The sequence below is a fragment of the Blennius ocellaris genome (assembly GCF_963422515.1).
Source record: "Blennius ocellaris genome assembly, chromosome: 3".
Classification (NCBI taxonomy): domain Eukaryota; kingdom Metazoa; phylum Chordata; class Actinopteri; order Blenniiformes; family Blenniidae; genus Blennius; species Blennius ocellaris.
In genome coordinates, this window is record NC_137652.1 from 24118033 (window position 1) to 24143091 (window position 25059).

Below are 25059 nucleotides of genomic sequence, written 5' to 3' on the forward strand. Positions count from 1 at the left end.
ACAGTCACTGTACAGCCGGCTCAGTGGTGACCGTAGAAATAGCTAAAGGGTTCCATGTGACGTTGGTTGAAGTTTGTACAGAAACATTTTTTGTTGTTTTTTTTTTTTTCTTTATGTAAACAGGCACACACAGACTTCTAGAGGCTACCTCCTCAGTCAAATAACAAAACCAAAAAAAAAAAAAAAAAAAACCCAAAAAGTAAAACCCACCCCATTGAGTTATTAATTGGTCCTTCTGTGTCTCACATTTGTATCCATCTGCTTGTTTCCTTCTTTGCTGATGACGTTGTTGTAATCTTCACATGGTCGAGAGTTTTTGGCCCCAGTCTCAGTCCTGCTGAGAGAAATAAGGCCTTGGATTGCTCCTTAGGTATCTAGAGGTTTACAGCTACTCGGTATTTTATTTCTCCTTCTTCTTCCCTCAGCAGCCGCTGCCAAGGCTTCGTTACAGTCCACCACCCGAGATAATGAAGTTTAACCAAGGTTGTTGTTGTCCAGATTCGCCGTTTGTTCAGTTTTATTTCGCTGTCTCTGGCATCGGCGCTGGTGGTCCGGTACAGAAATTTACGCCGTCTCCGACAGGTCCACGTGGAACGAGCTAGCAAATCCTTTTGCGGGCTGAAAAGACAAATAAGAAGACACTCGTTACGACAAATGACACCCTATCCCTGGAGGCTTTTTAGTGACGCAGCTCGCTGGAAATATCATATCTTGAAGGATACGTGCCACAAAGGACTCCCTGTGAAGTTATTTATACATCCTAAAGGCCCGTCCTCGCTGTATTGTAGTGAAACTAATTCGTGAATTGGGTTTAAAAAAACAAAAACCTTCCATCAGTGGAGATGAATGTTCAAACTTTGGTGGCTACATATTGCATGCATAGAAAATACACAGAGCACTAATTGCTTCATTAATTATCTATAAATGGATCATTAAACATTCATAAATCCTTTATCAAGGCAACCCTGGTGATCAGAGCGTAGCCACAGTAGCATAGAGAGCTATTTCTGAAAGTGGAACTTAATGCCTTTTGGTTAATAGAGCCGCAGCCTGTGGAGACTCGTCTCATATTTTTACAGACTGATGAACAGCAAAACCTTTTGCCATGGTAGAGTGCGATCCATTTATTTCAACCGACCCCCCCCCCCCATCCCCCACCCAAAAAAAAAAAAAAAATTTAAAAAGATGAAATCATACATCAAAAAAAAGAGCAAATTGATATAAAATAAAGTTGAGTTTTCGACCGAGCGAATATGAAGCGCATTTATCCCAACCCCGCCAGGCAGGCGGGATGAGCAGACGTGCAGGCAGCTATATTTGGAGCGAAACAGGCTCTAGCACCTAAAGGCTAAATACCAATTATTTTTCACACAGACCTGATGTGTAAGAGGAAGATTGCTTGGCTCTGTTAAGTCACAAACAGGGAGAGTGAGAAGAAAAAGAAAGGGGTGAAAAAAAAAGCAAAGGGGAGGGGGGGGGCTCATTGTTTACCTGAGAGACAGCCCACAGCCAGCATGCAGTATCATGGAGAGGATGGTGGTTAACATGGTGGTGACTTGACTGGAAATGACTTCTCTACTGAATGTCTATATGGAATCCATTCTCTACTCTTAGAGCTAATAGAATATTCATGTAATGTGGGAGCTTTGAAAAGCAATTGAAGACAGCGAGAAGTGTCCTGTTGTCCTTTTTTTTTTTCTTTTCTCTGAGTTGCGTTGAAATGCAAACAGGAAACGGTACTTGGAGCTGGAAAAATGGAAAATCATTTACATGCTACTTCTTTGTCGGTTTGCTCCAGTTGTTTCCGAGCAGATTGTCCAGTTTACGTAGAGACCGATTAAAGTGATCGAATTCATGTGTAGGGTTGTGGATATACTCAGTTAATGGATCAATCCGGTAACACTTTGCACTTTGTGATCACCTCGTCCAGCTTTAAACGAAGGCCTGCCACTAACAAAGGTCAATGCTCGCGCCAGTCCCGTTGGATTATCGTGGAAACAAGCAGCTAATTGGAACATCCATGGAGTCTTTTAGCTGAATCAAGGGTGTCAAACACATTTTTACACATTTTAGTTTTGGGGCCACATACAACCCAGTTTTGTCCTTAGTGGACTGGAAATAAGTAAAATAGTGCCATAATATCCGAAAATCCTTTTAATGTTTTTTTTGTTGTTGTGGCACAATATATACCTGATGAAAATGTCTATTTTTGCAACAAAAAAACAAAACAAATACTATTGAAAATGACTGCAATCTGACCACAAGCCCAGTTTTTATGTGAAATGCCCCCCAAAAACATATCCTTTCGCTGTTGCTTTGCATGGCTTGAGATTAGTTTGACGGCAAGGAGAGAACATCACCGATATCTCAGCTTGGGTCTCAGTGTTGTGTTGTGTCTGCTACTCTGAAGAAATGTCTTTGAATTTGCTTGGTGGATTGGCAGCTGGACTGGAGCCTCTTGCAGGCTGGTTTTGGCCCTGCGGCCTAATATTTGACAACCCTGATGTAAAGTCTTTTAACATATTTCACAGGTTGTATCCTGTCCACCAGTTGTTTCTTTGCCACTGTTATTTATCTTCAAAACATCATGCATGAAGCATCACATGGAGGTGTGGCGTAGCAATCCGATGTGTCGTTTACATGGACTCTGATCAGATCGTGAATGAGCTAACACACCTCCCCCGATCCAACCGAATAGAGCCAACCTAATCAGTGTGACAATTTTGCATAATCAGCATTTAATCAGATTACTTGGCGGGTATTTTGTATTTCCCAATGAAATCGACTTTTTCCTGTAATAGTTTCTTCCACCTTGCACAAAACTCAGTGCACACGACTTTTCCAACTGTAGAAGCTTGACCTGCGCGTTGACAGCTCACCTCAGCCACCCTTCTTTATGTCAGGTATTGATCCACAAGCAGGCAAGTATAGATACTCCAGAGTTTCCTTTTAGAACAAAATGGACTTCAAGACGAGGAAACCGCTGCAGCGTGGGCTGTGTGTTTCACCTCTTGAGCTATTCAGTAGGGAAGTCATCGTACTCCAACAAAACTGTTGTTGAACGAATGGAAAAAGATGTCCTTTACATGATGAGATGATTTGTCTTTTTTATTTTTTTCTCCTATCGCGGTCTTTGATCGTATGTGGAAATACGGTTCAGAGGAACATGACATGCACTTGTGTGGCTGACCTTTACTTATATGAGCATCAGATTTAAAAAAAAAAAAAAAAAAAAAAAGGGATTTTAGGGGCAAATTTAGAGGAAAGGTAAAAGAAAGGAAATGGGGCCACAACAGATTAGCATGAGTCCAATTCAACTTGTGTTTATTTTATAATAAATCACATGATTTACAAGCAGCATTTCAGGAGTTAGGGTGGGGTTGGATTAGAAAATTTAAGTGGGGTTCAGGGAGGGGAAGTTAGCAAATAGATTACATTTTACATTTGACAAATGAAATGATAATTGACAAACAGAAAAATAATAGAAAAACAAAACCCAATATAACATAACAAAGTTTTTAAACTCTTTAAAAATTGAAAAAATGAAAGTCCATAAACAACAGAAAAAGTCCAGATCAGAATCAAGAGGCAGATTCATTGTCCTCTCCTTTTTTTTTTTTAGTATCGGAACTGGACCAGACCAAAGTCATAGGGTCCCAGGGAGCTTTCATACTGATACTCACAGAGAAAGGTGGGTTTGTACGGTAGGGTCCCCCTATCATACTCTTTCCTCTCTAGCGTGCTGGAGCTGTACTGCTGCTGTTGCTGATGGAGGTGATGGTGAAGGCTGTGGTGTGACTGAGACCTTTGGCCGTCCTTGCCAAAAGTGGAGAATGACCTATCGTTGGACGAGGCGGTGGACGAGGCCATGGTGAGTTGGTCGGAGAGGTTGACGGAGGAGGGTACCTCAGTGTCGGGCAGGGTGGCGTCCATGCCAGGGACGTGCAGATTGCTGCGGTAGTCCGGCCCCTGGCGCCCGTCCGATGCCACGAAGGAAGGCATCCAGCAGCGGTCGGAGTGACCCAGGGCCTTGCACTCCTCTGTGCAGTTGGAGAACAGGTCGGCTCCTGCACAGAGGATACAAAAGAGCGGGCGGGGAAATGATGGTGAGCCAGAAATGTAGAGGGAATGCCGGGGGAAGAGGCAGGGTGGATATTTGGAGTGGAAAAGCGAGATGAGAGAAAGAGACCAGAAGAGAGAACACAAGTTAGCAATCATTTGCCAATGTCGCGCGCAGAAAAAGTGCAGCAAAAGCTATTCATCAAAGAGACAAGGCCAACATTGATGAAGCGAATTGTTTGTTTTCCTCCTCACCCCATTCATTCCAAATGAAATGTGCAATCAAACTGATGTGGTGGTGGGAAAACATTTCACTCCCCCTCCACCACCACCACATCAACATCCTCACACTCACAATTGATTTTGAAGCACCAAGAGACAAAATGAGAATCCATATGTTATCAACGCCCCAAAAAAATGACATTTATCTCAAGAAATGTGCCACATAACCTAGAAAAAAAAAGTAGTCAGTGGATGCTTAATCGCACTCTAATCTCAATCGTCCCTACACAAACCGACAGAGTGTGTAATTGACACAGGCACTGCCAAAAACACAGCATAAAACATTAGTAAAAAAAAGAAGGAATTACCATCTGAAATGATATAATAGAATGACAACACACACACACACACACACACACACACACACACACACACACACACACACACACACACACACACACACACACACACAACGAGCATGAAAGAGGTACCAGTTATGTTAATTACACTCTCTTAGACAGTATAAAGGAAAGGGTTCGGGAGGGAAAAGAGGAGTGAGAGAGATTATAAAAGAACAGAAGACATGAACAGAGTCATCATAATAATGAGGCCCTGCAGCCATTTCTCCGATTCGAGTTTTCCTGGTTGTTCCAGTAAAGTCTGGGAAGGAATAAAAAAAAAAAAAAAAAAAAAACGAACTTGGAAGGACACCATTAGTTTGGGGTGAGAGAAGAAAAGAGATACGTTTCACTGAATGAGAAAAACAATGAAAGCCAACAATCTGTAATCCCCCACGAGTCCAAGAGGGCTTCAGATCAAAAGGGTCTACTTACACAAATCTATTCTACTGATCCATCTGAACCATAAAGCCTCTGTTTCTCTATTAAAAGAAGCAGGGACGTCTGCACACAACAATGTAATGCAGGGCTACACGTCAATAGATGAAAGATAATCACATGCAGAGTACATGATACAGCAGGAGTGGGCAATTAATATTCCTGAGGGTCCTCATGTGAAACTAGCAGCGTAACGCAGAGTTGCGCCTTTAGTTTGAACTCAATATTTATAGATGTAAAGAAAAGCAACATGGTTTTCATAAGCATCTGTTTGAGTTTTGTCTGGTAATTTGAAATTGTAGTGTCTTATTCCAGTGATCTGCTCCCAACAAAAATGTTATTTCACTTCATGAATACCCACAGATAAACTTGGAAACATGAAAGATATCTGACTCTTAAGTGACATAGGTGTGATTTTGAATTCTTAAAGGATGATGAGCTTCCCCTGCTGAGCGATGACTGCTGCTATGTGAAAGCTATTTTCAGCTGTTTTGCAACTTTTTTCGCGGTAAAAGATGGCGCACACTGTCACATTCCTCTGTTCGATTGAATGCTGCTGCTCTACTGGTCTGTGGATCTCCGACGTGTTCCTGCAATGCGATGCCAATTTAAACGACTTCAAACTAAACGGTGTAAACCCTCCCCGTCGCTGTGTGCACTCCAAACAATGAACCACTCGAGCAGCGGCAAATTTGGAAAGAAGGGACTTTGCATATTTGTTTTAGCCTCTCAGACGGCAACATGCAATACTGATGTCATCCAGAGTGGAGCGGAGCAAGCGCCTCCACCCAGTCTACACGTTTATCAGATTGAAAGAAATTAGTTCCACTTAATATTCCTCTTAAAAGAGGCTTGAGGGGGAGCATCAATATAAGATAATGGATCAACATCTAATGATCCCTATCGAGGAAGTAACCGGGAATTAAGGAGGTTTAGTGCATTAAGAATAAAACTGGGATTTACGTAGAGGTTTAAATCTCAATCTAATGCTATAGGAAGCAGAATTACTGTGCAGGGAGAAAACCAAATATGCTGTAAAAATAGAAATATGCTGAAAAATGTCCAGGAGAGATACTTATGTTTAACTAAAAGAGGCTTGAGTACAGCATCAATATCAGATAATGCACTGTGGTGAACAGAGAAATAAAGAGATGCCGGTTCAGCACATTAAGAATAAAGATAAGTAGGTGTTTTAGTTGTTTCTTAACCCCTAATGTTTACATCTACAGAAAGCAGACTATACAGAAACAGAAATATGAACGATATTGACCATATGACAGTCCTTCAATGAAGCATTGATGTAATATAACACAGAATTCTGTTCAAGTCGGATGATTTTTTGTTCTTTTTGAATCTTTTATGATATAAAATAATATTACAGAAAGCCGAATAACCTTCCAACTGTGGCAAGGAAAGTCAAACTACAGATATATACTGAAAATTAAACTCATAGTGTGAAAAGGAGGCTTGAGTAGGACGTCCACATCAGACAATGCACTATAGGGAACAGAGAAATGAAGAGAGGTAGGTTACGTGCATAAAGAATCAAGATGGTATTAATGAAAGGGTTTCAATCTTTTCTTAGCACCTTATGTTTACATCTTTGCTGCAGGAAAAAATAAACTTGAAAAAAGAAATATAAAGGATATTAGCCATATGAAAGTCTAAAGTTAGAATGATTTTTCATCCTTTTTTGAACCTTTGATATTAAATAACTTTATAGAAAGCACAATTGCCTTCGAAATGTGGTGAGGAGAATCAAATATAACAGAATTATACTGAAAATTAAACGACTAGTGTTAAAAAAGAGGCTGCAGAGGTGCTTCAGTCTGAGGTATTGCACAGATTTATACGTAGAAAAGCAAAAGCAATGAAAATAAGGTAGAATTTCTTTTATAGGGAAGGCACGGAAATACTTGGCAATATAAAGTTTATAATCTACGCTGCTGTTGAAGGACATTTGAAGCCCATTTCTCTGAATTTTCAGCTTAAATCAAATGAAATGTCATTATTTTTGGTAGCTTGTTTGACAGTGAGAGTTGATTATCTTAACAGATGCAATAGAATAGAATCTGACTCAATCAAAACACACCATTTCTGTCATAAAGCAAAATGACATCTTTTTAGCCACATATGTATTGTGGCTGCCATCAAATTATTGTCTGTCTGGATGTGTGCGTGAAGTATGTATAATGAATGAAGGTGGATAACCGACCGACACACTGCTATACCACTGTCAGAAAAAAGCAGCTTAATAACACTCAGTAGTGTGAAAACAGACAAAATAAACAGGAATTAAGTTGGTTTTACTGCATTAACAATAAAACTGGGATTTTTTTTTCACCCTTTATGTTTTCATCTAAAGCTGAAACTCACTTATTAACTGTGTGAGAGAGAGAAACCATATATACTTGGAAATGGACTGAATATTGACAAGGTTAGAGTCTTATGTTCAGCTAATAGTGTGAAAAACACAGACTAAGTGGAGCGTCGATAAGAGATAATGCAGCAACATCTGTGATCCCCATCGAGGAAGTCACCAGGAATTAAGTAGGTTTAGTGCATTAAGAGCAAAAACTGGGATTTACACTGGACTTATTTTTCAACTTATGCTACAGAAAGCAATATAACATATAACATAATCCCTTGTTAAAAGCGCCTGATGCTAAAGAAAGCGAGCTCAGACGTTGAGCTGATAGAAGATCGTTTCCTCTAAAAATCTGCCCCCAAGCAGCTAATAAACACATGAGATTGAATTCAGTGTGTGATCACAAGTTGGTCTCACTGTTAATGTGTCACTATGTCGTACCAGGGCGTCGTGGGGAGCGAGAGAGGCAACAAGACTGTGGAGTGACCGCGAAGCCAGAGAAGACACAAGGCTTGCAGACGGGAGGAAGTGAGGGCCAAAGTGAGGGGGGAGGGGGGGGGTTGGCAGACTTCAAAGAGACAACAGGAAGGAGAAGCTGAAAGCCTGCAGGGACCAGAAGGATGGGGATGGGAGACCTAGAGCCACACACTAAGGGATGGGGGGGACACCCAGGACTCACACATGGAGGGATACCCAGAATGCACAGAGACACGGGGGACACCCAGGACTCGCAGATGGAGGGACGGAAGACGGGGGAATACATATTCTCCTTCCCCTGAATTCAATATTCAAATGTTATAATTCTCCTGCTTTAGTTAATTGGTTGGTTGGTTAAAACTTTTGTTTCAATGTGTTGCCTGAGTTCTATAGCTTTGTATGTTTGTTTTTGACAAGTGTGTGTGTGTGTGTGTGTGTGTGTGTGTGTGTGTGTGTGTGTGTGTGTGTGCGTGCGCGCGCATGTGTGTGTGTGTGTTCCTTTAATTGTCTCAAACATGTTTTACATATAATGTATCCCTTATCTGTTGACTGCAACATATTTTCAAGCTATTGAAGTTCGCAGGAAAACAAAGGACATGGTCCAGTGTATATAAATAACTGAATAATTAGATTTATTTTTCTTAATTTGCTTCCTATTGATCTCCTTATCAAGACTTAATACAGAAATCTGTCTGACTTTGGGACAATTTGGGGACTTTTGCTTAATATAGTTAAAAACTCTTGGCAACATGCATCCATCAAATCGTGGAACTTTGTAAAGTCTGTTGTATCAGATAAGGATTAAATGCAGTTGCTCATTTCCTCATAATGAAATAATTGTAATCTTTTATCTTGAGAAAAGCAGCAGTGGAACATGGAGATTAGGAAACCGAGGAGCACATTTGGTATTTTCTTTCCTAACATGTTCCGTTGAATTCATCCAGTTTGAAAGACGTGAATGTCCGCTGGGTGGTTTTCTGCCGACCCACAGAAAAAGCTGCACACAGGGCCTCCACTGCCAAAGGGTTCATTTGTTTTATCACCACGTAGCACCGGAGGATGTGGCTCAGCGCGGCACAAAGCTCGATCTGGTGGCAAAATAAATGAAAGTCCAACATTACAAGAGCAGAGAAGCTCCTGCAGGATGAATATGCATCAGTGCCAGTTTGGTTTTTGAGTGACAGTTACTTGAATCTGCCCTGCAAATCACCCGAGGAGCTAATGTATATTCAGAGTGTCTTTCAAGGTTGGGAGGGCCGTATAAATCATGGTATTTCTGCTAATTCCCACCCAGCCTTTAGCCTTTTAATGGACTTTTAACAATTTAATTTGCCTCTCTGACACGTGGGGACGTTGACCCGGAGACCTCCAATCATCTCCGTGCCGCCGTGTGGATTAAGCTGTCCGTAGCCGCGACGCACACGCCCCGAAATGTACAAACAAATCAGCAGAAATCCTCAAACACAGGTGTGAAAGAAGAAGAAAAGAAAAATAGCTGACACGAAAGCAATTGTGTAGAAAGGACAGGAACACACACACACACACACACCTGCATGCAGATAAAAAGTGAACGCTGAAGGATTAGGAGAAAGCTGTTTTTGTTCAGCGCTTCTGTGTATTATTAACTTTTCAGAGTGCACTCCCTAAAAATAACTTGGAATGTCATCAAAGTAAAAAAAAAACAAAAAACATTTTGTGGTAAAATAGTACCCTAACACCCTTTATATTTACACTGTAAAGTTTGCCTATCGCACAGTGTCCGTGATAAAAATTCATATATTTTTGTAAAACCAAACAATTACTACCAAAAATGACTACAATAAAGCCAATTTTAATTATGTAAAATACAGTGAAATGTCCAAAAAACTTCTTCAATAGCTTTTCATTATGCATGTTTTGACAAACTCACCCTGACAGAGGCTAGTGTGACAGGAACCAGGTTGCTAGCTTCATCAGTAACATCACTGATATCTCAACTTGGGCCACAGTGTTGTGGTTGTCCTCTCCTTTTAAATGTCTTTTAAAAAAATCAATGCTTTCATTGTTTTCAAAAAGTTGTTTTCAGTGGCTCCGAGCACGGTTGTCATTTAAATGGTCTCCCAAAGTTCAACTGCCTTTACACTTGGAACCGGGCCCTGAGTCCCAGTGAAGGTTCCCAGCACTTTCCTAAAGACCTTAACGTTCAGGTCTTGTCAGTTTGGAATTAAGATGCTGCCTGATGAAGGGTTAAGGAGGCACGTTGGGGCGATGAGTAAATATAGCATGCTGCCGTCACTGCGTTTGCATATTTTGAGCTCGGAGAATGTCTTGTCACGAGCTTCTCAAACTAACAAGAAAGAACCGGCATCGACACATATGTTCACAAACAGCAAACTCACAAATGTGCTTAAAAACACTGTTAGTGCGAAGATATGTAAATGTGTTGTGAGTGAACAGACACGACAGGCCATGTGGGCTTGACACCAAGTGGCTGTTGATCCCCGTGAAGCACCTTCTCTTCCTCAGGCAGGAAGCAAAACAACAACCAAAATAGTGACTGGCAATGACAGACCCTGCCAGCAGCCCTGTCTCTCATCATGACCTCATCAGGCAGCAGGAACCAGGGCTCACACACACACACACACACACACACACACACACACACACACACACACACACACACACACACACACACACACACACACACACACACACACACACACACACACACACACACACACACACACACACACACACTGGAAGGGATGTAAACCACTCCAAACAACACAAACACAATTTACTTGCTCTTAAACAATCAACTTTTTTTTTTCCCCCACTTCCCTTTTTCCCCCCACATTACATCCCTGCGTGGTCCAGAAATCCCTCGGTGTGATTTGACTAATTGTGCTGTCTGACATACATCCAGGAACCGGGAGCGGCGGAATGAAGGAAAACAAATTCTGCATTAAGAAAAAAAAAAACCCAGCAGCTTGAATGTTTGAATTCACTTGGACATCTGTTCAGGTTCTTCCATCGACTCGCTCTCATCCCTCTCCCGCTATTATTTTTTGTCACGTTTAATCCCCTCCACTCCTGCAGGTAGTGGGTGTGTTTTGTCAGTCCTTCAGATGTTTTTTCCTCTTGTCCTCCGCCGTTCCAAAGAGAGAAAACAGACACAAGACGTCAATATTTGGACAGCAGCACGGGACGGCGGGGAGAGAAGCATGGCTTCCTTACACAACTCGGCCAGTGAGCCTGTGATGAGTAAACCAGAGACCTCCCAGGGCCAAAACAGAGCAAGATGGCTCCCACCATACCTAGTTATGACAGATGGAGAAATTGTTCCCAGCTACCATTTTCAGTGCTTGTTACTCAGCAGCTGGGCTGGAAACGGGAGCCAATATGACTGCTTTCACATTTGTGTTTGCACGATGGGTCTCACCACCGAGGTGACCATTGATTATCGCCTCACATTTGTATAGTTTCCATCACGACAGCTCATTTCCTCAAGCAAAGTTTCATTCATGATTAAATGGAAAGTGGGAAATATGTATATGACTGCTGCAAAATGCCCCCCAACATGACATTAGTGCACACAGTGAAGACTATTACCCTGCATGAAGGCTGTTCAGGTCCAAGCTCTCTCTCACACAAACACGCACGCACGCACGCACGCACGCACGCACGCACGCACGCACGCACACACAGTACATTTTGCAGGTCATTAACTGAGGCCCCACTTGAAACTAATCATTTCAAGTGGAAAGGCTTAATTTTTGCTCTTTCATTTCAGAAAAGGTTCAGTTTTGCATGACAACATTTTGAAAATAAGGACTATTTCCACGGAAATTGCAGAAATGTTGAAAACTGTCAATTTCATGGATGGTCACTAGTGGGTGCTGTTGGGCGTAGACGGACATTCATATGGACAGACGACATAATTGTATTATTATTGTGGTGACTGTTAACTATAAAAGTACCAAGCCTAAGGAGAATATGGACTGGGAGTCATAAGGCTCTGGAGGAAACATTGTTCCTATTGTCCATCTTCTGAGCATGAGCAGAAGAACTGGTGCCCATGTGCAGTGTCCAATGTCTAAACGGAGACAGAACCTGAACGTTCTCCAAAAGTTCCACCTTGGGAGCAGTTGTCCAAAACTTGTGTCTTCAGTGGCTCTGAGCACTGTTCATGTGTAAACGGACACCCAAAACACAATGAAAGTTCTATGAACGCGGCATAAAGTCATTGCAATAATGTCGGAAAAACATGAAGAACGTTTTTGTCGCAGTTTGCAATTTCAGCAGAGACAAAATAAAGACTTTAATTACCCAGTTTATAGACTGCATCACAAAAATTGAGGCGTTTCATCATCTGAAATCAAAGTTGATCTGTTGAGACAATTTTACCTACAAAGAACAGACCGAGTAGCCAATTAGCTGATTTTCTATGAGGCGGGTCAGGAAGCATTAACCTACATTATTTCAGAACGATGCACCTTTTGTTGTCTCACCCAGATATTCTTCACTGTGTGGTTCAAACCATCAGTCGGCGAGTCTTTTCAGAGCTTTCTTTTAGTCTTTTAGCATCAACAGTGAGACAAAAGTGGCATTTCTTGCCAAACAAATGCTAACTGGTGTTTTTGTGAGACACCAATGTGCAGGGAAACGGTGCCACGTGCGGTCTGCTTTGTATCGCAGGAGAATGTAGTTGCTGCTCACAGATCAGATTACCAGCACATATCCTGATATCATACTTTATGGGCTTTTTGTAGATCTTTTCAGGCTCACTGGAGCAGATGTTCACTGGCATTAATTCCCCGGATAGAAAGCATGGTGTGTGTGTGCGTGTTACTGGTGGACAAAGCATGTTTATACCTCCCTTGGAATTTGCTGAGATTTCCATTAGTCTTGATGCCTCACATCGCACTACAAATTCGCAAGGCCTCTTTCTGATACAACTCCAATGCATCTTTGTTTTGATTTTCTGATCTTTTTTTTCACCAAATTCACTCATACGAGGACTGCTTTCCTACTCTAGTTCATTCTTTTCTTTAAATCCATTTCAGGGCTGGAAACGCATTCAGTTCATTCAGAAAGCATAGGCCTATTCATCCCTAAAGGACATTCATCAAGATGCTCAACAAAATGCTTTGGCGCATTAGCGATCATCACAGGGTGGGTTGTTATCATGGTTTTCATTCATTTTCACACATCACACACACTCCCATCCACCTCATCCACGTTACAAAGGGATACATGAAAAATGGAACCATTCTAAAGTGTTTGCGATAAGAGACATGATGCAGGAATCTGAGTAGTCTCTTCAATTAGTTCATCAAGCTGACTGCTCCGACCTCGCTTTCTTTCTCCGCTCTGACTTTCATTGACTTTCACCGCTCTTCGACCAACCAGCCAGTACATAAGAGGTGACATCTCCACCTGTTACAGGCAAAATGCAAATTGATTTTTTAATGAGGCAATGTTTTTTATCCTGTTTGCTTCAATTGATTTCGCATTGACTTTTCAATTTGGGCTACTTCATCTGCCCCCGGGTTTTAAAAGCTTCACTGTGAGCCTGTGCTGTCACTTTTTTTCCCACCACATCCTCCTCCTTCAGAGGCTGCACGTTTTAATCAGCCTTCTGCACTTTTTATGAGACGATTGTGCCGACCCTTTAACCCTTGGCTGGGTAAAGCTTTTCATCCTGGTTCTTTGGAGCTGATGAGTTTGTGACATGAACCGAACACATGGTTAAACAGTTGGCAGGGGTGTCAAACATGAGGCGTGTGGGCCAAAACCTGCCTGCAAAAGGCTCCAATAGGGCCCTTCAAACCACCACTTTAGAGGTAAAAATGTGAAAGAAATCATTGTACATTTTTAAACAGATTTCTTCAGTGTGCTGAGAAAACACAACACTGAGGCCTGAGTTGACACATCAATGATGCTTCCATGAAAGTGTTGCTATCAAACTCTTGTAAATGTGAGGATGAGTTTCTAAAAACTTGCAACTTTAAGAGATGTTATTTTGGACATTTCACTGTGTTTAGCACTAGAAGAAATTGCCATTATTATGTGATTATAGTCATTTTCTGCAATAATTGTTTGGTTTTGGGAAACATATAGACATTTTTATCTTGTGTACTCTGCACCACAACAAAGGAAAACATTAGAATTTAGGGATTATTATAACTTTTTTTTCCGGTCTGGACCACTCACGATGAAATTGGGCATTTGATCTCTGAACTAAAATATGTTTGACACTCCTGGGCTAAACAATCCATTTAATGTAATTTGGAATCATGATTTATGAAGTATTCTACTGCTTTATCACCTCTGGATGCACAAGCATCACGAGCTGAAGTCTGGTCTGATTTCATATGGCATTGATTCTGCCTATTGAGAGGAATCTACTTTATCTGAATTATATCCAAATGTATTTTACATCTCAAATGCTCAATCAATAGGTGACTTCGATTAACATTGCAATCCAAAGCAATAGTGGGCTCTGCTGTTCTGCGGATTAAAATGATAAATGTGCTTATAATCTCACTCCTCTATGAAACAAAGTCTCAAAATAGCCTCCAATAACACACAGGCAGTTTAGAGACAATGCAAAGCATACACTATCTAACTATCAATCAGATTACAGTCAGATTTAGTTGTGAACATAATGCACAGGCAAACTGATGTCTACCAACGTATACAAGTGTTCTTGACTGAGCGCTTTTCATGTTTGGCTCCAATTATAATTCAGTGAAGCAGTCGTCTTTTGAATACTTTTAGCTCATCGACTGTTTCCTTACGTCGGCTTTACAGCTTGAACTTGAGACGCTCGTATTGATTCCGCAGATTACATTTGTAATAATATATCACATTATTTTGACGTGAATCTATATTTTTGTGCCAAGCACTCGTCCTTCAGCTCTCGGTTTTTGTCAATGTCTGGGGGCCTGAGAGGAGTCTGTAATCCAGCTCCCTGTGCTAAATTCGTCTGACAGCTCACTGACATGGCGAACTGCGGCACGGTGCCCGCCACTAATTCATAATCAGCCATCTAATACACCGTTGCCACAGTGATTTAATTGTCCCATTTGTCACGGCTGTTGTTCCCACCACAACAAACGTCGCAATAATGATCATTTCCAGTCCCCTGCCCGTCGCGCAGCCTTCCAGAGCTGATCGAACATTTCTGAGACGCCAAATTTTTCCTCCCCTGATGAATATTTTATCCTCTGTTATCTGTCACCTTTCTCTGTGGTGCTTGCTTAGGCTCGCTGCCGTCTCCTATTAGGATGATGAGGGAAATGATGAGGAAAACGGCGTCTAAGACACCGTTAACAGAACGTTTCAACTGAAAACGCTTCATCCTTGCATTTTTGTTTCAGAAAAGTTTTGAAAGCGCTTCTACGGCAATGGCAGAATCACTGAAAATGATGTAGTCGGCATGCATGACCACGAGTGGGTGCTGTTGGCTGTTTTTGTAATGAAACCACACACACACACACATACGTGCAGAGAACAATACCCTATAAACATTAACTATGGGAGCACACGGATATTCTAGTGGACAGACGACCAAGTTAGACTGTTCTTACGGTGACTGTCAATTATAAAACGACCAAGTGACAGGAGAATATGGACTGGGAGTCATGACACTGCAGGCCTCCATATTTATTATTGTCATCTACTGAGCATGTGCAGAAAATCCATTCACCACGGCCGAGGTGCGCATGTACAGGAGCAGCATTCTTGCCATCAACTGAGCCCGAGTGTTGCTAGAATTGGATAGATTAGATAGATTTTCAAAAAGCTGTGTTTTCAGGGGCTCTGAACACTTCTGCACTAAACCAGACACTCAAAACGCAAAAAAGGTTTTGCGTTTTCACCGGAAATCGTAGCCATATAAACGGGCCCTAATTCAGAGGATGGAGAAGGAGGGAAATGAGGATAAGAGAATGTTGAAAAGAAATTTAAAAAAAAAAGAAGAAAAAAAGGTGTTGCAGTCAATCAACAGAGCCCTGTCTCCTAATGCGGCGGTGCTTCACTCCAGATGCGCCTCCTTTCAGAAAAGCCATTTGCCCACTTTTTAAAGGTATTTGGTGATATCCCAGCCTCACAGGCAGTGTCCCTTTGATTTAAAACCACGTCAAGAGACTTATTTTCTAAAGTGTCAGACGGGCGGCCGAGCGGGAAGCCACGGCAGGTGTAGTTGATGATATGCCAACTGGAAATGGTTTTCCCTTGATTTGAAATATTCCGAGGTGCACCAAAAGGGAGAGTGTGGCTGCGCGGTCCCGCGAGGGAGCCTTGCCGCTAACCCTCCTTTGATAATTGCTATGCAAAGGTTCTAGAAATGAATTACTGATCAGCCGAGTGTTGCGGAGAGCCAACGTGTGGGGGAGACAGAATGAGGGATGAGACCCTGCCGCAAACCCGGGAAGAGAATGTGTCCGCGCATCAGACAAACGCGCACACACGCATACACACAGTCCAGATGCTTACATAGAGCAGCCATTACAATATGACCACATACATAACATTGAGTATGTGCATTTCTTAGCAGCTGACTGATCAAAGCAGCATGCAAGATGTAGCATTTGCATGTCTGTCGAAAGAGTCAGCCTTTGCTTCATAGATTATGAGCATTTTCAGTCCACTACTTTTCCTTCTTTGCATAAATAAAGAGACATAATAACCACTGGGAACACACCAGTTTGAACATCAAATCTTAAATACTATATGGCAGGGGTGTCAAACACATTTTAGTTGAGGGGCCACATGCAGCACAATTTCATCCTGAGTGAGCTTATGTGTAAAATAAAATATCATTCAGTTATGATTTTTCAAGACTGCCTTTAAAAAGAAATATTCCGTATCAACACTTAACATGTTTTTCCTGAAAGTTTATGTTAAATCAGATAAAGGGAGACTTTCAATGCTTAACTTCTTGCCTTATTTATTCTATTTATTAACAAGTGCCTTGATATAGAGACATTCTTCACCTCCCAGTGATCATAATGTTATAGCTAATTTGTATATGTGCTAAGTGGTTCGTTGTACAGTAGTCTGAGGTTCAATCCTCATCATTTATTGGTCTGCCGATATTCCAATATTAAAGATACAGCGGAATTCATTTGTTTCTAATAAAACTCCTCACGGTTTGCTTATTCCAATGGTAGTTTATGATCAAGAGATATTCTGAGCTACTCACATGCCTTTCTGTGGTCTTAATGTTATGGTTAATCGCTCAGAGCTTGCCACGTGAATACAGATGCCGCAGAAACACACGTATTCTTGGCTCAAGCTTTTGTAATTTGTGCTTGAGAACAAACACTCAGCATAAATTCCTGTAGGCACACAATAACACAAAAACACTGCACACATCCCACATGAGACAGATAGAACACCCCCATCCAGCCCTATATATTCATCAGGAAAACATATACGCACATATGGTACAAATGAGCAGCAGGAAAGGCTATATAGAGGAGATATGTCCACCTGGCAGCGTGCCAGACGAGCTAGCACTCTCTCCTCTTAAAGTGAATCTCATTTAAGCCTCCAGTCTCACAGGAGAAGGCCGGTTCCAACACAGACATCATCACTGAGGCTTCCAGACAAAACACACACAAACAGATTACATACAGGTATCATGTACGCCTACATATTAAATCACACAACAGTTTATCTTTACACGCACGCACACACGCACGCACACGCACACGCACACACGTACACACACACACACACACACACACTCTCTCACTCAATCTGCCTGGTTTTGTTTACAGAACTATGTGAAACTCAAGAGTTTCCCTTTCCAAAATAACGGTCCTGTGATATTACCTCCCATGGAGTGGTAAGCTGTTCCCTTCTGAATCCAACATGAGGAGCAAATGTTGGTTTTTCTCATATGAAATACAAGAGAGCGGCTCCAACCGTGTCCACTCTGACCGGTGCCAAATGAACACACGTGCTGCCAAAATGAAGCTAGAGAAAGACGGAGCTGGTGCTAGAAACTCGGCAAATCAGGGTTTTGAGACAATTGAACACAAAGACGAAGTGTTAAAAGACAATCTTGGGCATGTCTGGGAACATCATGTCAGGGCTTATTCCTCACTGAGGTCTGAGGCTACCTGCTAGCTGAATATATTAGGTTGCACATCACATATTCATTCAGGCTATGTTTCTTGTTATCCCTTTTCCCATCGCTTATGTCTTTTATGTCTGGTCTGCTTTGGGTAGATTTGCAGAGATGCTTGAAAAACAGCCAAACTCTGCGTGACTGTGCATTTTTTTTTCTTCTTCCAGATATTCACAGATCACATTCAGATGGAGAGCTGCCAGCTTGGGGTGTATGTTTAAACACTCAAGTTAATATTTATCTCACAGAACAATTTAGTTCCTGATAAGAAAAATAAGCATCGCCTTGGACTACTTCCAGCTTCTGCCTTTTTTTCAGTTTGACCTCACCCGGCGTGTTTGGAGAGAGTTCAGGGAGCGACACCCCAGCTGCTACCTCTATGTTTCAGCTGGGTTCATTAATAATGTCAAACACCGGCGAGCCTAATGAGGAGCTGCTCACCGTCCTGCTATACCTATCTGATCCCCTGTATTTGTATTCCCAGCACTGAAATGATATTTGGCAGCCCACGGTCTAGACAGGGGTCTTACACGGGCAGCATGGAACAATCCCTCAGAAGGAAAAGGGCAGTTCAATATGAAATGAGGTTTTGTATTGCTCGACTTTTTGTCTGACTCCATTCTGATCAATAAACAGGTACTAACCTAATAGAATTTTAGAGAGAACAAGAAGAGGCTTGTGATAAGACCCGAAAACTGAGGTTTTCATATATCGGAGGATGAACTTACACACACAAACACACACACACACACACACACACACACACACACACACACACACACACACACACACACACACACAAAGACTTCTGATCACATTATTGTTAAAGGCTGCTGGAATCCAAAGACGATAAAAATATATAAAAGCATAACCCTTCGCTCGCATGTCCAGGCCTTTGTGTGTGTGAGATTGCATGATCTACTCATGTGAGCAGAGGTTTCCTCCAGATACTCCAGTTTACTCCCACAATCCAAAAACATGTATGTGAGATTAACTGGTGACCCTAAATTGCCCCTAGTTGGGAATGCGAATGTGTGTCTGGGTAAAGAAAAAACCCAGTTTGGAGCCTCTCTGTGCAGTTTGCATGTTCTCCATTCAGGTTTTTCTCCAAAAATCTATGCATCTCTGTCAAACATGTCTGTTTGTGATGGACTGATGTCCATGGTGAATACTGCCTGCACCCATAATCGGCCACTAAAATGACTCCATCAAGCCTCTAAAGCAGGAGTGTCAAAGTAATGTTAATTCAGGGGCCACACACAGACCAACTTCCTTTTTAGTGGGCCAGAACAGGTGAAATAGTGCGCAGAATATATATGATGAAAATGTCTATATTTTTCACAAAACCAAACAACTCCTCCAGACAATGTCTCCAATCTCAACATAAAGCCAATTTTGAAAATACATAAATAAACAAAGTAAACGTTTTTTGGGGAATTTGGTCAATTTGCATGGCTTTTAACTGGGCCGCGTTGGAGCCTCTTGCAGGCCTTAGGTTTGACAGCCCCTTCTCTAAAGTAAAAATAAAAAAAACTCCACTGTGCACATTAAGAGTTGACGAGAAATGAGACAGCGAATAAAACTTTAGGTCAGCATGCGGACAAAGACACAAATCTTTGACGAACAGAAAACAAAGAATGCAAAAGCAACTAATGTGTTTGATATGTGGGATCTATAACCAACAAAGGCAGCACAATGAACCGACTGCGAGGCTGATTGAAATGCTTCTCATTATATCAATTTGGCTTCCATGCCATTCCCATTCACTCGAGTGAACCTATTGATTTGTGCCACTAAAGCTTTGTAGACCTCACACTGCCTCCCTGCAAGTCGCTGTCCTTTCAGCACCACTTCCACTGTGCCAGAAAGGAGAGAAGAGGGCAAAGCACAACATTTCTACCCCCTCCGAAAAAAGTCCCTCTCCTTTCCCAACCGGCTGTGAAATACAATGAACACCTCTGGGGTCTGTTCATGCCAGCCAGGAACCTCAGAGCTGGAGCCTTCACACACTCTCAAATTAAGGAAATTAAAAGTCACTGGTCCGCACCAACAATTCAGCATTATCCCATTCACAATCACAGGCACACATGATACTGGGAGGGCTGCGTGAGGACTGAGATGATGGTGTAATTACAGGATGCAGGGGGTTGAGGTGGGGTGATAGGGGGACTCACCGGCTGAATGACCCCTGTTTGTGGCATCATGGTCACTGTCGCCCTGTTCGCTGTCACCATGCCCACTGTCTTTGGAGCTGACAATGTCTGCCTCCTGGAAGGCCGAGCTGAAATAAGGTGGAGGAAAACAGAAAATGAGCAGAAGCATGAGACGGGGGACAGATGAGAGGGGTTAAATAAAGGGGCAGATAGAAAGGAGGGAGGGGTGAAAATCTGAAATCAAAACTACATTAATTCAGTCACGGTGTCCGTCAAGAGTCTAAATTGGATGTTACACATGGCATGTAATGAAATCCAGCATTAGGGTTTTAATAGACGCTGCTCTGTCAGTTACGGGAATGGTGCCAAATTGAAGATGAACGTTATGGACACACTGGGAACCATGTAGCCTCTCACGGCCACAATTAACCATGCGAGATATACATGAGTCCCACCAATGGGTGTAATATTCCATTTTATGGATGTGCGAATAGGGTTTGGATCCATGAGACCTCTTGGATGTTACAAGTCCTCAGATGGATGATGCTTCAGTGGTGTGTGTGTGTGTGTGTGTGTGTGTGTGTGTGTGTGTGTGTGTGTGTGTGTGTGTGTGTGTGTGTGTGTGTGTGTGTGTGTGTGTGTGTGTGTGTGTGTGTGTGTGTGTGTGTGCGCGCGTGCGCGTGTGTGTTCACACTACCTGTTGACACGTCTGGGTCTATCCACCAGATAGCTGAGTTCTGCTCGTTGGTGTTTTGTCTAGAAAGAACACAGACAGTCAGTAAACACAAGAGAAGGTTGACTTGTGAATAAGAGAGTGGTTATTAATCACATGTGTGACCCTCTTGTCAGTGTGCAGGCTGAGAGGAAACCGCGGCACGGACACGTTGCGCGCATACACTTTGGTGAGTGGGCGAGAGGAGACGATAGCAAGGGAGAGTAGGTTAGGGAGGCGATTGAATGCGTAAATGATTGAGCCGCCCGACGCTGAAACTGAACAACCTTTGTTCACGGTGCTGCCGTGCGGGGTCGTGCGCGGAATACTTAAGGCACAGCGAAGGCAACGCTGTGACTGGCTGTCTGGCGCAACTCCAGCCAGAGCGCAATCAACATAAAAAAAAGGCCCAAACTCCGGAGCTTCACGGGAGAGCGCACAGCCTCAGCACAAAAAGAGCGTTTCCTTCACCCTTTTCTCTCTGCCACGCAAATAGAGGCTAACAATATTTTGAGGATTTGCAAACTTCAGGGTTTACTGACGTGGAATTGCGCATTTGTGATTGGCTATATGTATCCCTGGTATATTAATTAAGCGTCATTCCATTGCAATTCTTGAAATTCGACTGATGTGCACACATATGCTTAATTTGAATTCACCTCTTATATCCGTATACCTTCATGCACATGGGTCAGATTGAATCAGGATCATCAAATACGTCATAAACTTCGGACGAATGAAAACGTTTTCCAGTTTTATGGCTTTAAATTCCGCGCACTTAACGCAGAGTGTGGATCTCCCACATCACTCAGCCTCCTGCACACGTTGATCTGACAGCAGTCTTTGGCGAATAAAACTAAAGGGCCACAAGAGATTCGACAATTGACATGTGCAATCACCATTATCCATGACAATGATTAAAGGCCAGTAAGCAGCACGGTCAAGTCAATAACGCATTCCTCTATGAGACTTTTGCTGCGCATGATTTGAATGAATAATGTGAAGGAGACGCAGCTGTTGGTGTCTGAGGGAAGTTTAAAACAAGGTTAACCCTGCTATGTAGTGTTTTTTTTACGCGCTTTTCATCTGAGTCAGTCTCCTCTTACCTCATTGGAAAGAATACTGCCGTTAGATATGATGTCGGGCTGTTGGTCACTGTAACCGGTGACTATGGCACCGCAGGGGTTCGTGTGATCCGTGTCGGTGCTGCGGGACGGGCTGCACGGTTTGAGGAACATCAGATCTGTTTTGGCGGACTCCGGTGTCAGACACACCTGGTAGCAGTATGAGTTTTGGTTCTGGTGGTGGTGGGAGCCGAACCCGCCCCCCACACCGCCCACCCCGGACTCCTCCACGGGCACCTGCCCCACGGGCCCCACTCCTGACGTGACGTTGGTGCTCTGAACTAACATGATGTCGGATTTGCTCAGCTTCTTCTGTTTCCGGCCACGAGCCTGTCTGCTGCAGCACGAGCCGCAGCACAGGCAACAGTCACCGGCGAGCAGGCACGTGTACAGATTGAGCTTCTTGTCCTTTTGGCAGCGCACGGCCAACACAATCATGGCCAGGAGGAAAATGAAGGAAACGGAGCCCAGGGCGATGATGAGAATGAGTGTGAGGTCAAGGGAGGTCTCCTTTGCCTTGGAGGCCGAACCTCGATCCCCGCTGCGGCCCTCGACCACGCTGTCCACTAATATTACGCTCACACTGGCGGAGGAGGAGAGGGGTGGCTGTCCGTGGTCCCTCACCTCGATCAATAGGTCGTAGTAGCCCTGCGGGTCCCTCTTGGGACTGATTCTGCGGGCTGTCCTCAGCTCCCCTGTCCTCCAATCCATGCGGAACATCCCCATCTCGTTGCCCCGCAGGATGCTGTAAGACAGCCGTGCGTTCTCGCCATCATCCGCGTCCATGGCCACTATGCGCGTCACTAGGTAGCCGGGCTCCGCGGAGCGCGGCAGGTGCTCTTTGGCTGTGCCATTTTTACCGATGGGCGCAATGACGGCTGGAACGTTGTCATTTTGGTCAACTATGATCACATTTACTGTGGCATTAGAGAAGAGCTCAGCAGCACCGGAGTCCTTAGCCTGGACCATGAAGCTGAACTCCTTCAGCTGTTCGTAATCAAAAGAGCGCAGCGCGTAAAGGTAACCTGTGTCCTGGTTTATGGACACATACGTGTCCACGGACATGCCCTGTATGTCACACTCCAATATGGAGTAGGTAATAAGAGCATTCTGTCCTACATCAGGGTCCAACGCACTCACGGCGTGAATGAAAGCACCAGGTACATTATTCTCGGTCACATACACGTCGTAAACGGCCTGCGTAAAACGGGGCGCGTTGTCGTTCTCGTCTGAGACGTGCACTTTGATGGACTTGCTGGTCGCCAGCGAGGGCAGACCTTTATCTTTCGCCACCACTGTGATGGTGTATGAATCTGTGTTCTCTCTGTCCAGCGGTCCGTCTGTGACAATGGTGTAGTAATTTTTAAAAGAGGATTTCAGCTTGAAAGGGACGTCTCCCAGGATCTCGCAGCTCATTTGTCCATTCTCACCGGAGTCGCGGTCTGAGACGCTGAAAAGTGCGATGACTGTGCCCGGGGCGTCCTGCTCGCTCACAGACTCAGTCACTGTGCTGAAACCGATCTCCGGCGTGTTGTCGTTTACGTCCACGAGTTTGACCAAGACTTTGCAGTGCGCAGGGACCGCGTTCGCCCCCATATCCTTCGCCTGGACGTAAATCTGATGTGTGCTGCTCTCTTCATAGTCCACCTCACCTGCTACCTCTATCCTTCCGGTCCTGGCATCTATATTGAAAAGGTCTTTTATCCGCGGGGTGTTGTGGCTGCTGAAAGAATAAACTATTTCCCCGTTTTGTCCTTCGTCCACGTCCGTGGCGTTCAGCTGGATGACCAGAGTGCCCACGGGGGAGTTTTCCCGCAGGTACACGGTGTACACCGACTGGTCAAAGGTGGGCGCGTTGTCGTTAGAGTCCAGAACTTTGACGACCAGCAGAGCCGTCCCAGTCCTCTGCGGGATGCCCCCGTCCACAGCCGTGAGCACGTAGCGGTGCACCGCCTGCTGCTCCCGGTCGAGCGGCTTCTCCAGCACCAGCTCCGCGAACTTGTTCCCGTCGCTCTGCGTCTGCACGTCCAGGTAAAAGTAGTTATTGTTCGTTATGGCATAGGTGCTGAGCGCGTTCGTGCCAACGTCCGGGTCGAAGGCGTTCTCCACTGGGAAACGCGTCCCGGGAATCGCGCTCTCCGATATTTCCACGGAAATGTCCGTCTCGGGAAAGCTGGGTGGATTGTCGTTGATATCCATCACCTCGATTTCCACGCGAAACAGCTCCAGTGGGTTTTCCAGAAACACCTCCAGGTGCAATAGGCACGGGATGGTCTGCTTACAGATTTCCTCCCGGTCAATTTTCTCCTTCACAACCAGCGCGCCGTTTTCTAAGTTCACTTCCAGATAAGGTGTCCGTGAACTCGGTACCGTCTGGAAGCGGCGAGTTGAAAGTTTGGTAATGTCCAGCCCCAAATCCTCTGCAATATTTCCAACCACAGAACCAGGCTCCTGCTCCTCGGGCACGGAGTAGTGTAGCTGAGAGACAGCTCCATCCAGGATGGAGAGCAGGAATATTAACCAAATCATCTCCTCTGCCTCTTTCAAAGTGCACTTAAAAAACGAACAAAAAAAAGTGTTATTCCCTTTTCTTACAAGAAATGAGCATTTCCCATTTCCTCTGTCCGCAAAAAGGCAATGAAACAAACAGCAACCAAGCTGTCCGACTCTGAAATTCCTCTCCTGTGCCTCAGGTCAGTGGAACATTGCGTCGTTTCAGCTGTGAGAAGCACAGCCATTTGATCCGAGCTTCTCTGTTTTAATCAATTCTGCACCGGTCTGTGAGTTTTGGCGTCAGCGCAAACATTGCAGGCTGGAGCCAGGACGCATAGCCAACACTCCCTGTGCGCAGAACAGACTGCCCCTTCTTCACAGGAAAAAAAAAGTCACAAAACAACAACAAAAAGACAGTCCACATAAGCAGGGGTAAAAAGAACTCTTATTTACGCCGACACGAATAACAAATGCAAGTTGTAAAAAACACTG

The 25059-nt window shown here is 43.7% G+C and overlaps 1 protein-coding gene across 4 annotated transcripts; it reads right to left on the reverse strand.

Moving 5' to 3' along the window:
• Positions 1–549: 549 nt before the first annotated feature.
• On the reverse strand, positions 550–24603 carry LOC308146912 (protocadherin-10-like; the record flags this gene model as incomplete). 4 transcript variants are annotated; one of them, XM_080518889.1, is made up of 5 exons in its annotated part: positions 550–618; positions 3684–4067; positions 20260–20366; positions 20936–20994; positions 22057–24603. In XM_080518889.1, 5 exons carry the CDS (start codon positions 24601–24603, stop codon positions 599–601), a joined length of 3117 nt encoding a protein of 1038 aa, XP_080375015.1. The 4 variants fall into 4 exon arrangements, with proteins under 4 accessions (XP_080375015.1, XP_080375016.1, XP_080375014.1 ...); XM_080518890.1 differs by having other exon boundaries at positions 565–618; positions 3907–4067; XM_080518888.1 differs by lacking the exon at positions 550–618 and adding an exon at positions 2950–3016 and having other exon boundaries at positions 3680–4067.
• Positions 24604–25059: the final 456 nt, after the last annotated feature.